Source organism: Vanessa tameamea, chromosome 4, assembly GCF_037043105.1.
Source record: "Vanessa tameamea isolate UH-Manoa-2023 chromosome 4, ilVanTame1 primary haplotype, whole genome shotgun sequence".
In the NCBI taxonomy this organism is placed as follows: domain Eukaryota; kingdom Metazoa; phylum Arthropoda; class Insecta; order Lepidoptera; family Nymphalidae; genus Vanessa; species Vanessa tameamea.
The window spans coordinates 3,559,484-3,571,987 of NC_087312.1; the positions used below are offsets into that span (position 1 = coordinate 3,559,484).

Genomic DNA, 12,504 nt, shown 5'->3' on the forward strand with positions numbered 1-12,504 from the left:
ATAGTATGAGACATGTGAATTTGTAAAAAAAATACAATAAATAAGACTGTGGTAATGCGATTTCTTAATAATTTGAATCATGTTTCTATGAGGAAATTGTACTCTTCAGTTTTATGGGTATGTTTATAATATGATCTGATATGTGATTCATGTATATTCGTCTCTTTAGGTTTTTCTTAGACTAGTCAATGCCTGATACTTACGTCTTTTTTCCAGATTTTGCTTTTAAATCCTTACTTTCAAGTCGTGCTTTTACTTTATTGCTATTATTGACCTGTTTCCATATACCCGTCTTATTAACTTCCTCGGATATGTTTATCGATGCCAAAGGTATATTCATAATATTGCCATTGATAAGGGGGATTTGTAGATTTTCTTGAAATGCTGGTGGATTACTCTTGCTGTTATCCTACAATGGAACAGCCTAAGAATTTTGTATAATTAAAAATATTCCTGAAATCTGGTCATTTCTTTACGTTTCTATATAAATTCGCTTTCACCTTTACAAATATGTTTTATTATTACTAGCAATATAAATTCCTAATTATGTTTGTATAAAATACCTACGTAGTACAATCAATTAAATGTCAAGACCCTTGAAACACTGTTTTTATTGGTTCTTATTTTTTACACCAAAAATATAGTATTTTCGAAAAGCATCCCACCTCAACATCGGCGAGTTCGCGAAGTTCGTCTTGATTCCTTTTAGTCATTTCTGGCATGACATCATCTAAAATCTTCATTTCACGTCTTGTAAAGAATATATCTAAAGATTTTCTAATGCCTATCATTACCACAAGCATGAGCGGAAACAGAATGGACGTCGTCGAAAAAGATTTTATCACCCAAAGACAGACGAGGCAGGTCAATTGTATTGCAGTGAATACATGAACTCGACGAATCGGTACCTAAAAAAATATGTGATTAGATTGATTATATTTTATCGTTATATTATATAATTTTATCGTTTTAGAAATACACTTACTTGGCGTAGAAACATGTGATCTGGCTGATATTTCTGGGGCATAAACATTATCAGGATCCTATCAAAGAACTGAAGTCCTTTTAGTGATGCTACCCCCATGTAAAGAAATACGCCAAACAGAACTGGCATCGGTATATGTCTTAAAACTGGTGTTAAGACAACTGAGCATCCTATTGTTAGGAATATGAGGATATGTGTTACTCTTTGTTCTCTAACACCTAAAAATTGGGGTTTTTCTCCTGGAGCGGCACATTCCGATTCAACTTTCAAAGAATTTACGTGGTTAATACTCAGCACTGTGGCAGCGACAAACCATGGTAACCCCATAATGGAACATATTTGTATTAAAATAGCCAAGATGAAAAGGTCAAGGTGGTATCCGCAACCCTTCTTTAGTTTATTTTCTTTGCGATTTACAATAACCGCTGTAATTTGTTGGTCCATAAATATCAAAATTGTCCCTAGAAGAGCCGGTAGTATGGCTACTAAAGCAGACCATACAGGGTTGCCATTAAATGGCGTAATGACCCAATCCCGTGTTGGAAGCGTTGGCTTAAATTCGGAGGGAACTTCTAATTTTGGAGTTTTTATTCCAACTTTGAAATCTAGAAATGACATAGACAATATAGCTATGATGACGGAAAAGTCACTTATTATTTGTCTGACCTGGAAAATAAAAATATTTGTTAGTTATAATATTGGTTGTAAGAATTTTGAAAGTATTTATGGGTACCCGAAATTCTGTAGATATCAGAAAAACTTTACCTTGGAAGGGAAGAAAAGAGAATTTTTAAAGTCCTTTAAAATTATAGAAATAGTAAATGTTCCAAGAAATAAAATTATCGACATCAAAAATACATCCGGCACATACACTTTTGTATCACATCCACCGCCAGCTAAAGTTCCATTGTATAACTGAAAATATTTTTCATAAGGGATAATTTTTCATAACCGTCAATCTAACTATTACTAATTTGAGGTAATTATCATTTTAAGTACTGTGTAGTTATAAGGACATTATCAAACCAACAATGTCAATGATGAAAACCTATTATCGTTACCTGACATGACTCCTTATCAACGGACGTCCAATTAAACTGTTCCGGTACTCGTGAGTAATTGCTCGGTAAACAATAGCACTCATAATTGAGAACTTCATCAGGGCGTGTCTTTATTGGGTTCTTTTTGCCGATGGAAATAACATTTTCCACAGCCTGTAAAATTTGCATCGTTATTAGATTAATGGTTTTATTTTATAATAAAAAAACCATTAGTCCTTGTTAATTACCTTGTAAATGAAAATAAACGCGATCAATGTTGCAAAATTCTCTTCTGTGAATCGTGTTATGTAGCATACCAAAGCACTTGCATCGATCGCCACTAGAATGATGAGTATTATAGTTGTCCATGTGCCGATACAAAATCTAAATGACATGTAATTCCATCCTATTTGTTTACAGAATTCAAAGACAATTGTTTCGAATACTAAAACCGGACCGGTTGACCCTAAAATAGTTAGTGGTTGGCCTGAAAAAAATCCGTATCCCATTCCACATACGAATCCAGATACTAATGATTCCATTGCAGCCATATTTTTTCCAGTCGCTTCACCTAATAATCCTCCAAAAGTAATTATGGGTGATAGACAAGCGAAATATAAAAAAATCCAGGACGCAATGCACTGCAAAGCTAATGCGTCTTTAAAATCAGACCAATACCACGGCATTTTTCGTTTTAAGTCATTTATTAAGCCACCAAAAAGTCTTCCGCTTCTCGCCAAGCCAGACTCTTCTCTTTGTCTTTGTTCTTCTTCCTCCTCATCAGGTTCTTCCTTAAGATTATTATCGGTGGGACGTTTGCGGGGATCTTGAGAAGGTATTGCAGCGGGTGGTTCTATACGAATAGCAGGGTCCCATTCACCAGGCGGTAACACTGTCACTGCATCTAGAAATTCGTCTATGCCAGCTAATAGGTGGTCACGTTTTTTAGCTCGGTAGGCTACTTCATGAAATATTTCATCAGACATTAGAGTTGCCATTGCTCGGCCAATTTCATGAAAACTTGAATTACTATTTGGTGGTCCAAGTAAGACAAACATGAATCGTGTAGGAACTGGAACTTCAGTCAAGTCTCCCATAATGGTGCCAGTTTTCAGCCTAACAAATGCAGATAATGTTTTTTCTAGAAAATCTACTTCACCGACGAGTATGTTAGACGCTTCAGCCCCAGGTGGTATTTTGCGCATAAAATGCGTATTACTTTTGTGATTAACATCACCATTTATGGGAAGATCACCAGAGCTATGGTTACGGTGCATTGATAAACTGCTTGGACTTTTTATCATTTCTTCATCTGGTGCAGCACCTAAAATAATATTTTTATCAAAAAAATAATAAATTGGGAAAAATTGCCAAAAAGAATATATAAAAAAATTAACATTGATGTGATATGTTATAAAGTAACATCAAACTGTGCGACATTTTAACTAGTGTAAAAAATGAGATTCACCAAATTTTAGTTTTGATGATTAATTTTTTTACTATAATTATTTTACTATATACAATTAATAATTATAAAGTTTTAATAAAAAAAAACATGTAAATACTAAAGTATTAAATAAGCCAGAGCAAAAGCCAAAAGTAACAAGTAAATTTCAAATATTTTAAATCATTTAGCGCAGTAATTAAATATAAACGGACAAGAACACTGATTAATATCTTAAACGAATAATAAAATTTGAAATGAATACAGCGCTAAAAATATAAAACACCAACGAAGAGAGATTAATGGTAAGCGGTTACCCGCACTAGAGATGCCTAGGAATCGACCGAAATCTCCTTTGTGAGAATGTCCACTTGTTGTACTGCCCTCTTCCACTGTAATATAACGCCAATGTTTCACAAAGAAATAAGATTTTGAGGTCCAGATAGGACTAAATGCCATATGAAATTGCTAAGGAATCACACAACAACACAATAAATAAACATATATTATTATAAATTAGCTTAAAAGTGCTAGCGTGTTGAGTGTCAGTCAAAGAGCGTGATTGTAGTGAGCTTATGCACACACGTTACCGTTACACGCTTTGCTGACCTGGAACAGCTAGATAAGAGCCCCTTGAGTCGGCTGCAGGAAGAAGAGCCTTGTTGGGAGATGAGGTGGGCCCCCGACAACTCCTCGAACTGGAGCGTCGAGAGCCACCATCCTGGAAATCTGGTATAACATCGCCACAATATCCATATAGTTTTACCTATTGGCGCATAAACATAGTCAAGGAGTTTTTTTTTTAAATAAGATCAACAAATAGTTGCTACTCACTTTTACAGGACGAGTGATTTCTTCCGATATCTGCCAAAGACCGTATTAAAGGGAGACGTGACATGTTATTATGGTTCCGTTTTTCGTATTGATGTCTATGTCTTCTCAACAATGCGTCTTTAACTTTTTCTCGTCTATCGTATGCGAGGCCACCTTCGACAATCATATTATCCAGTACACTTTCAGCAACTTGTTCCAACGAATTAGCTTCTAAATCTAAAATTACTGATCCATTTAAAATAAGACTTCGAAGTTCAAACAACGAGTGTAAGGAAAGTGTGGCAACATGTGGCTTAGACCATCTATTGCCACCTTCTTCAACGTCTTCCTCAAATTTAATCCATCGGGCTGTTTCTTTCCATTCTAATTCATCTCCATCTTTGACGAGTTCTTCCATTTCAGAAAAAAGTGGGTGTGATTCAAGAGTTGTATCATCAACATCTTCCCCGAGAATAAACTGCACTCTCTGTGCAGGTGGGGTCACTGAAAATGAACATTAATTAACTACTTTTACGGAACTTATAATAATGCATTGATACATATATGTTAAATGAATGCGTGAGAGGAAATAACAGAATGACAAGATAGTCGATGCTATAAGAAATCATCGGAAACATTTATGGAGAAAGTAAAAACGGCGTCGTTAACGAATGATATTACAGAGTCATGCTTGATTTGAGTTGCAAATGAGAGTAAAAAGTTTAAATAATAATTTTGAAAAAAATCAAACTAGATGAGTCTCGATTTTCATCTTACATGTTTCTCCATCATCCGTTACGCTAAGTCTTCTAACTCGAGGCATTATCGCTGGGCCTACGGATCCGAATTATCAAATTTATACAAGTTTTATCAAAAATATTTAAAACAAACGACGTATTATATAAAAAGAAATACTTGTTTAACGTCACTTTGTAAGGTTCGGGGACCTCTATTTAGTAAAATTAACGAGAGTTACTTGATTAAGATTGTCACATTTTCCGTTTGAGTCAAAGCATAATTCAAACGACAACTCTCATTAGCTTGTGACAACGTAAACTATTCCATCTGCTTTCATCTCGAAAGCTAACGAGTCATTTCATATTATTTTCTTTGAATATTATCAAGTTGCGAGAAAATTATGGTTATAAATGTTCAATCAAGTGACGCGAGTAAAATAATCAAACGAAGGACGTATTTTTCTGAATAAATGTAAGTATATCTTTTATAGTACCATCTGAAATTCATATCATTATATAGAACAAACATTAAATATAAAATATGTTAATAATCTCACACATCATTTAAATATAATCGGCGAAATTTCAGTATTATAAGAACATATTTGACGAAATTACTTACTACGTAGCTTCAACTTTAAGTGCTAAAGGTAAAATACATTAACTATTCAAATAATGCTATCATGTTTACGAAGAAAGTGACTCTATTAATTTTGCTAGTCAATCTTTATTATATAATTGGTAGCATATGAGTTGTATTATGTTAAATATATACGTTATATAGAATATACTATATGTAAATGTATGACTGTTAAATTATTCATAACAAAGTTTATTGTTAACACAATATTATATTATTTATATCGGTAAGTATATAGGCCCAAAATGTAATGTTTAACATTAATATCCGAAATAGTTTTTCCTTATGTAATAAACAAAAGTATATCGACTGTTTTAAAATTGATAATTAATATCGTCGGTCGTTTATTAAATTTTTCAACTCACTAGGTTTCTCCGGATCTTTGCCTCCGTTGCGATGGTGATGCTTGTGTTTCCGATGCGAGTGCCGTCGTGCCGGCACGTGCACGCCTACGAACACCGTGTGTGCTCGGTGACCTGTGTAAATAAAAGAGTTTTGATTAAAGTTATATGCTATAAAATCAAAATAAACTTTATTCAAGTGGGTTATAAGCAGGTACTTTGAATCGTCATTTACAAGTTACAAGTTAAGCTACCGCCGCCGGTTGAAGCTATTAACTTTCCAACGGATGAACAGTAACAGTAAATTGGAGTACTAAAGTAACTTATATTTCTGATACATTTGTGAAATTGTGACTAGAAATCGCCTGGACAAAGTATATTATAGATATAGGTATAAACATAAAATATATAATTCAAATATATTATAAATATTACTGATATTATGGATAGATAAAATGTTGAAGAATCCATACTAATATTATAAATTCAAAAGTCGCTGTCATTGTGAAAAAAAAAAACAATATTTGTGTACTCTAGTTTTATTAAGTTCGCACGGGTAAAGCCGCCGGTTTGACCAGTAGGAAATTAAATAACTTGTTAACATAATCAAACTTAGATTTGGTTTTGCTCTGTTAGTTAAATAAATAAAGTAGAAATAATCTCTGATTAATTATTTATATGTCAAGATAGACTGTCAAAGCGAAGATTTTTTTTGTCTCAGTATAATATCGTTTGACTTGAACATTAAGTATAAAAGTATAATATTTGCCTGCATGTGTCTAATTTCAAGTTTACCACCAAGCCGTATTGAAGCAGCGTGGTGGAATAAGCTCCAAACAATCTTCTCAAAGAGAGAGTAGTCCTTGCCCAGCACTAGGACATTTACAAGCTGCTAATTTAATTTACGAATATTTATTTCAACCATTTTTTTGAATAAGTACGTTCTTTATGCTTGTAATGACAGTACCTCGTTACTATTCATGCTAGAACATCGCAATATATAGCATCGTTGATTAACTCTGGATTACCTGGTGCTCTGACGTGCCCGTATTAATCCGTACAGACAGACAGGCGTAATTAAACAATAATATTAAACCGAAATATTCGCCAGTGACGGATTTTGGCGAAAGCCCGCAATACACCCCAGTAGCGAGGGCGGCGTTATTTTATGGGCGTTGATTTTTTTTATGTGACTAAAAGTCATTAAAATTACTGGTTTATAAGGATGCAAATCCGTTAGTAAAAGAGACACGACTCTTAAAAGTGAGTTAGTCTGTTAAAACAAATGAAATAAAATAAAATTCCTTTATAGTAAATAGAAGCATTGTACTTACTTATTGATTTCCATAATAAAAACTACCAGCAGTTCAGAAAAGAAAATATCCTACTCTGAGAAGAAACGACGAAAGAAATACACATTCCATTTTTCGAAAATACTCAAATCTCTCTGTGCACGCCTGACAGAGAGTTGAGAATGAGAGTATCATCATGAGTGATCGCCGGTGTTTGTGCACACATACATTGTGCTAAATAATATCTGCCTTCACCGAAATCCGAGGAATATCGCTATTTAAGCACCTAACTGTAATTCGATGGTTATTTTTTTCAATTTTCTAGAATCTACTTAATTTTAACTAGCGCAAGGCTTGTCGTCATTCTGCTGATAAATAAATAATATGTTTACTTAAGTTATAAACCGACGCTTGTCAGTCTTACTTTCTTGTTTCGTTCGAAGTGAGGAATGACTAAATATCTTTTTAAAATATTCCATTCACGTCTTGGAACAAGACTTGGGCATCTCTTTGATGGAATACTGTTTAATAGAAAATTTTAGTGGAGCGTTTTAAAAGGATTGTAAATTGAATTTAAATTTCAATTAGATCAAGTCAAATTTATTTACTGATCGCAATTTCGCCGTCTCAAATAGAAATATTTAGCCAAAACGCTGTTTCACAGCCTAAAGCCATTTTAATTAATGATTTAACTCATATGTACATATTTTGTAATGAACGGTTTTCATTAGAACATAATATAAATCTATTATTATTACATAAGTTATTATTGAAAATGAATATCGTACTTGAATCGTTAGTTTAATTTTTACTTTAATTACAAAGTTAAATAGAATGCAATGGAGCCAGTTTTGAGTTTGAAACGGACATTGATAAAGTGGACTGTGAATTCGACTACGATTTTATGTTTGTAACGATCTATGGATTTTTATTCTAGTACTGAATATGTAATGATCAAACTCTAATCCTCTTTGCCTAACATGATGGCATGATGAACGTTTGACTGGCTAGAATTGCGGATTGACTTCTGCCTGCAAGAATTTATCAGTACAGATGTTGCAAACAACTGGAATAAGGAAGCATCTTACATCTGGCACTGAGCGGGTAAGTGTTCTGACATCAACTGCACTATATGTCCTAGTGTTTCCTAACGCTGGTATTAGAGTTTTCAATTGACACGTGCTATGTGTGCCAATTTTTCATAGGAGCCTAATCAAGCCTTATTTTACCTAAGGTCAAGTTCTAAGGCAACTCTTCCCGAGGTGGAGGTGCTCTGTTAAGCAAACGATATCCTCGCTAGGGTGAGAGGGATGAAGAAGCAGTCCACTTATGAGTAAGTCGGAACAGCGCTCAAGATCGATTGAATCAGAATATTGGAATTAGAGATTTATATTTTTTAACCAGAGGCCCTTGAGCGGCAAGTTTCAGTTCGGGGATGGCAAAAGTACACATTCAATCTGATTAGTTCGTTGATGGTACCTATCCAATCAATTTGAAAATATTTCTCATTATACTTTACTATAGATAAGAAATATAATTGATATTCGTTAAAAAATTATAAAATAAACGAATTTTTTGTATAGTTTACAATCGACCTTGCTAAAATTCAAATATAAAATAAAAAAATCTGATGTAAGTAATTTCTCCAGATGTTTCAATATTTTTTTTTCATTTCAATTACCTTTGTCTCAAATATCTTTTGAGACCAAAGGTTAATTAAATAGCTTCAGGCATTGAATCCTCTTTTTGTTTGGAACAAATTGAACAAATTTGTAATTTTGTTGGTCTATAATCGTAAAATTACTAAATAATAAAAGTTAAATATTAGATAAGTACAATATAAATTGACCTCGTTTATATATTAGAAAACCTCATATATAAATAAATATTAATTATATATTAATTATTTTATTACATAATTTTCTGTATAGACACAGCATTTTGATATAGATAAAGCATTATATACTGTTGCAACTGTCGTCTGATGATTCAATGGTTATTTCTAATAGTAAACACTAAACTGTATCTCCAAAACAAACAAAAGACGCTTTTTTTTTCGCTTTGAAATATTTCAACAGTTGAAGTTGAGACTATTGAATAGTAGGTCAAGTTTACGCCGAGAACTCCACTTGTTATTTTGAAATTTTCTTACATTTATTGAGTGTATATATTTTATAAATTGGAATTATTTATTAAGTTATTAGACTTTTAACTGTTGTGAAGTACTTTATAATGTACTTGCTCATTTAGTAAAAAAGCGTGAGTATGTATTTATTTCGTTTGTCTATTTCTAATAACTTTATAAATAAATATAAATATTGGACAACATCACATACATTACTCCGATCCCAATGTAGGTAGCGAAATCAGTTGTGCTATGGAAAATCAGAAGTAACGACGGTACCACAAACACCCAGACCCAGGACAACATAGAAAACTAAACTTTTTCTACATCGACTCGGCCGGAAATCGAACTCGGGACCTCGGAGTTGCGTACACATGAAAACCGGTCTACACACTACTCGACCACGGAGGTCGTCAATACTTCATAATATTATATATTTATTTTCTAATTAAACTGTTCTATTACATTATCAACATCAACAAAATAAACATAACGAAAGCCTTCACACTTAACTTATACTTGGCCTTCTTGATACGGCTTCAACGAAGTTGAAGTACATTTAAAATGCTTCATTTAAGTAACTTGTTGATACGTATAGTTTAACGGAGATTAAGTAAATGGTTTAATTACATGTTCTAGATATCGTAGAACTTAACTAAGCAACAAATATAAGATGTAATAATTATTTTAACAATTAAAAACTAAGTATTCTTCATTGTTTGTTACATTTGCCTGTCAGGGTAGTACCCAGTACCCAAAATAGCAACACTGAGTGCATTTTGAGTACGTGTAAACTTATAAAATAGAATATATAATTAAACTATAGCTTGTCGGAAATGTTAAACAACCATTGCTACTAAAATTCTCAGCTCTGAGGTTCGGGTAATAGGGTCGATCTTTGACCTCAGGCTATTCTAGCTTCATTTAAATAATTTTTGTTAAAACCCTCCTTAACGAATATAAACACGACCGCTCCGTGGCGATGGGAACGGCTGTAGATTTCCTAGAAAATGACGAGGATTTTTTGATAAATTAAGGACAGCAAAACCGATATTGTTAATTATAGTATAAAATACTTACATTTCATTCACATGTGTTATCTTTATACTTAAAGAAAAAGGCTTAAAACTATTTAATATTTGGCAGTGTGGAATTTGACAAAGTTAAAATTTATCCATATAAATTTTTTTACATAAAATAATTCTTCAAAAATAATTCTACATTTACGTTCAGTATACAAAAACAACATTAATACTGTCAATGAAAATATTTCAAACTAAAACACAAAAAAACGTGTTTTCATCGAAGTTTATCAATCTTCATTCTAGTTTCCGTATCAATATCAACTCGATAATAATTCCGTGGTAAAGAAAATCATATCAACTTTTCAGTAAATAAAGTTTAACCAGTTGTCGAATTTTGTATCTTACATTGCAGTTGAAAATAACGTATCTTATAATTCCATACTGTCAAGTCTCAAAAAGAGAGGGTATATGAGATTAGTGTGTCTGTGTATCTGTCTGTGGTACCGGAACTCCCAAACAAATGAATGATGATGATTTTCGTTTAGTTTTTTGTTTCATTTAGTCATGTTTCATGAAAATCTGTTCAGCCGTTTGAAAATCATCAGCTCTTTAATAGTTGATAAGGGTATCTGACTACCTTCCATATGACCTACCCATTCGAAATTTTCCGTGTTACGACGACGCGACGACGACGCTTAAAAATTAAAAGTATTTGAATTTACATAATATGTGTGACGATAATAATTATAACGGGTATAAAATATAATTTTTTAGTTTATTGTAGTGTTTATTTTTATTTGTCGGATAGTTTATAAATTTTTTAATATTACTTTTATATTAGTAATGAATAAGGATTGAATTTGTTCAATGGGCGATCAGTAGTTACAATAAATGTCACAATCTACTTCATTAATTATTACAGATGCTTTAACATACAGGCAATAAACCAAACTTAACATATCTGATTGTTAAATTTAAATAGCCCTTAGGCACATAACTAGGAGGCATCGATTAGACACGCCTGCGATTTGCGTGACTAACTGAAATACGAACTATAAATGTTAAGCTCAGCTTAAGCAACGTAGTCCTATTAACCTGTGATTTATTATTCAATTTAAACGCACGGCTATATAATTATACTTTTCATAACTAATATTCAATTGTAATAATAATTATAACCATTTTTGGTAGGACTTTGTGCAAACCCTGGGTAACCATGGGTACCACCTATTCTACCAATCAGCAATAATTAGTATTGTACACAAGGGACATAACATCTTACTTCCTAAGGGTGGTGGCACATTGATTAATATTTCTTATTTTCTTAAAAAAATAGTTAACATTCCCATAAACTTCTGACGTAGCTAACGTCAGAGTGTCCCATGAGTGTGTTCTAACCCGACTGCTTCCGATCAAAATTATGATTTCACTTCATGGTCTTTATAACATAGCTAATAAGACGAGTAAGTTGTGTTTACTTAGAAAAAAAATAACTTACAATATTACTAACAATACTGACCTTTAAATATTATATGGATATAATCAAAGAGATTAGTATATTTTAAATAAATCAACGTCTAGGTTTTTTAAAACATTAAATATATCGAAAATCACTTGTCAGAAATGTACACGCTAATGAACTATGCACTAAACGTAAAAGAAAAATAAGATAAAGACGAATTCATCAAAATCTGTCAAGTCGTATTCGAGTAATCGATATTTAAAAATAATAATACATGTATCAATCTGTACAAATGGTTCCAGTGGCGTTGGATTTCGATACACAAAGCAAAATTTTCCAACCCTTGCTTCATCACTCGCCACCCCTCTTGACCTATTTCCGAAACGCTAATTTACAAAGATTCCGGCAATTCGTGTTATTGATGTGTTAAATTGTTTTTTTCCGAGAAAGCTTACAAGTTACTCGATTATTATTAACTTATATATAGGGGAAGATCATACAAAAATATCTTTATTCCGGCTAAAACATTTGACACAGGCCTTAAGATACATATACCGGACTAATTGGGTCGTACCCGATATTTTTTTATTATTTTTAATT

General features: G+C 32.7%; 1 protein-coding gene across 5 annotated transcripts in view; it reads right to left on the minus strand.

Annotated features, from left to right (window-relative positions):
* Positions 1-12,504, minus strand: part of Ndae1 (Na[+]-driven anion exchanger 1) — a 69,672-nt gene that overhangs the window by 1,873 nt on the left and 55,295 nt on the right. For 2 of the 5 annotated variants that reach the window (XM_064220627.1, XM_026631698.2), the window contains exons 3-12: positions 6,025-6,135; positions 5,060-5,116; positions 4,304-4,786; positions 4,079-4,198; positions 2,274-3,349; positions 2,047-2,199; positions 1,751-1,900; positions 986-1,651; positions 666-908; positions 204-409 (exon numbers count right to left, since the gene is read on the minus strand). In XM_064220627.1, coding sequence (XP_064076697.1) covers positions 204-409; positions 666-908; positions 986-1,651; positions 1,751-1,900; positions 2,047-2,199; positions 2,274-3,349; positions 4,079-4,198; positions 4,304-4,786; positions 5,060-5,116; positions 6,025-6,135 — 3,265 coding nt within the window. Of the gene's footprint in view, positions 1-203; positions 410-665; positions 909-985; positions 1,652-1,750; positions 1,901-2,046; positions 2,200-2,273; positions 3,350-3,786; positions 3,862-4,078; positions 4,199-4,303; positions 4,787-5,059; positions 5,117-6,024; positions 6,136-12,504 lie in introns of all 5 variants that reach the window. The other 3 variants (XM_026631700.2, XM_026631701.2, XM_026631702.2) reach the window with 3 other exon arrangements.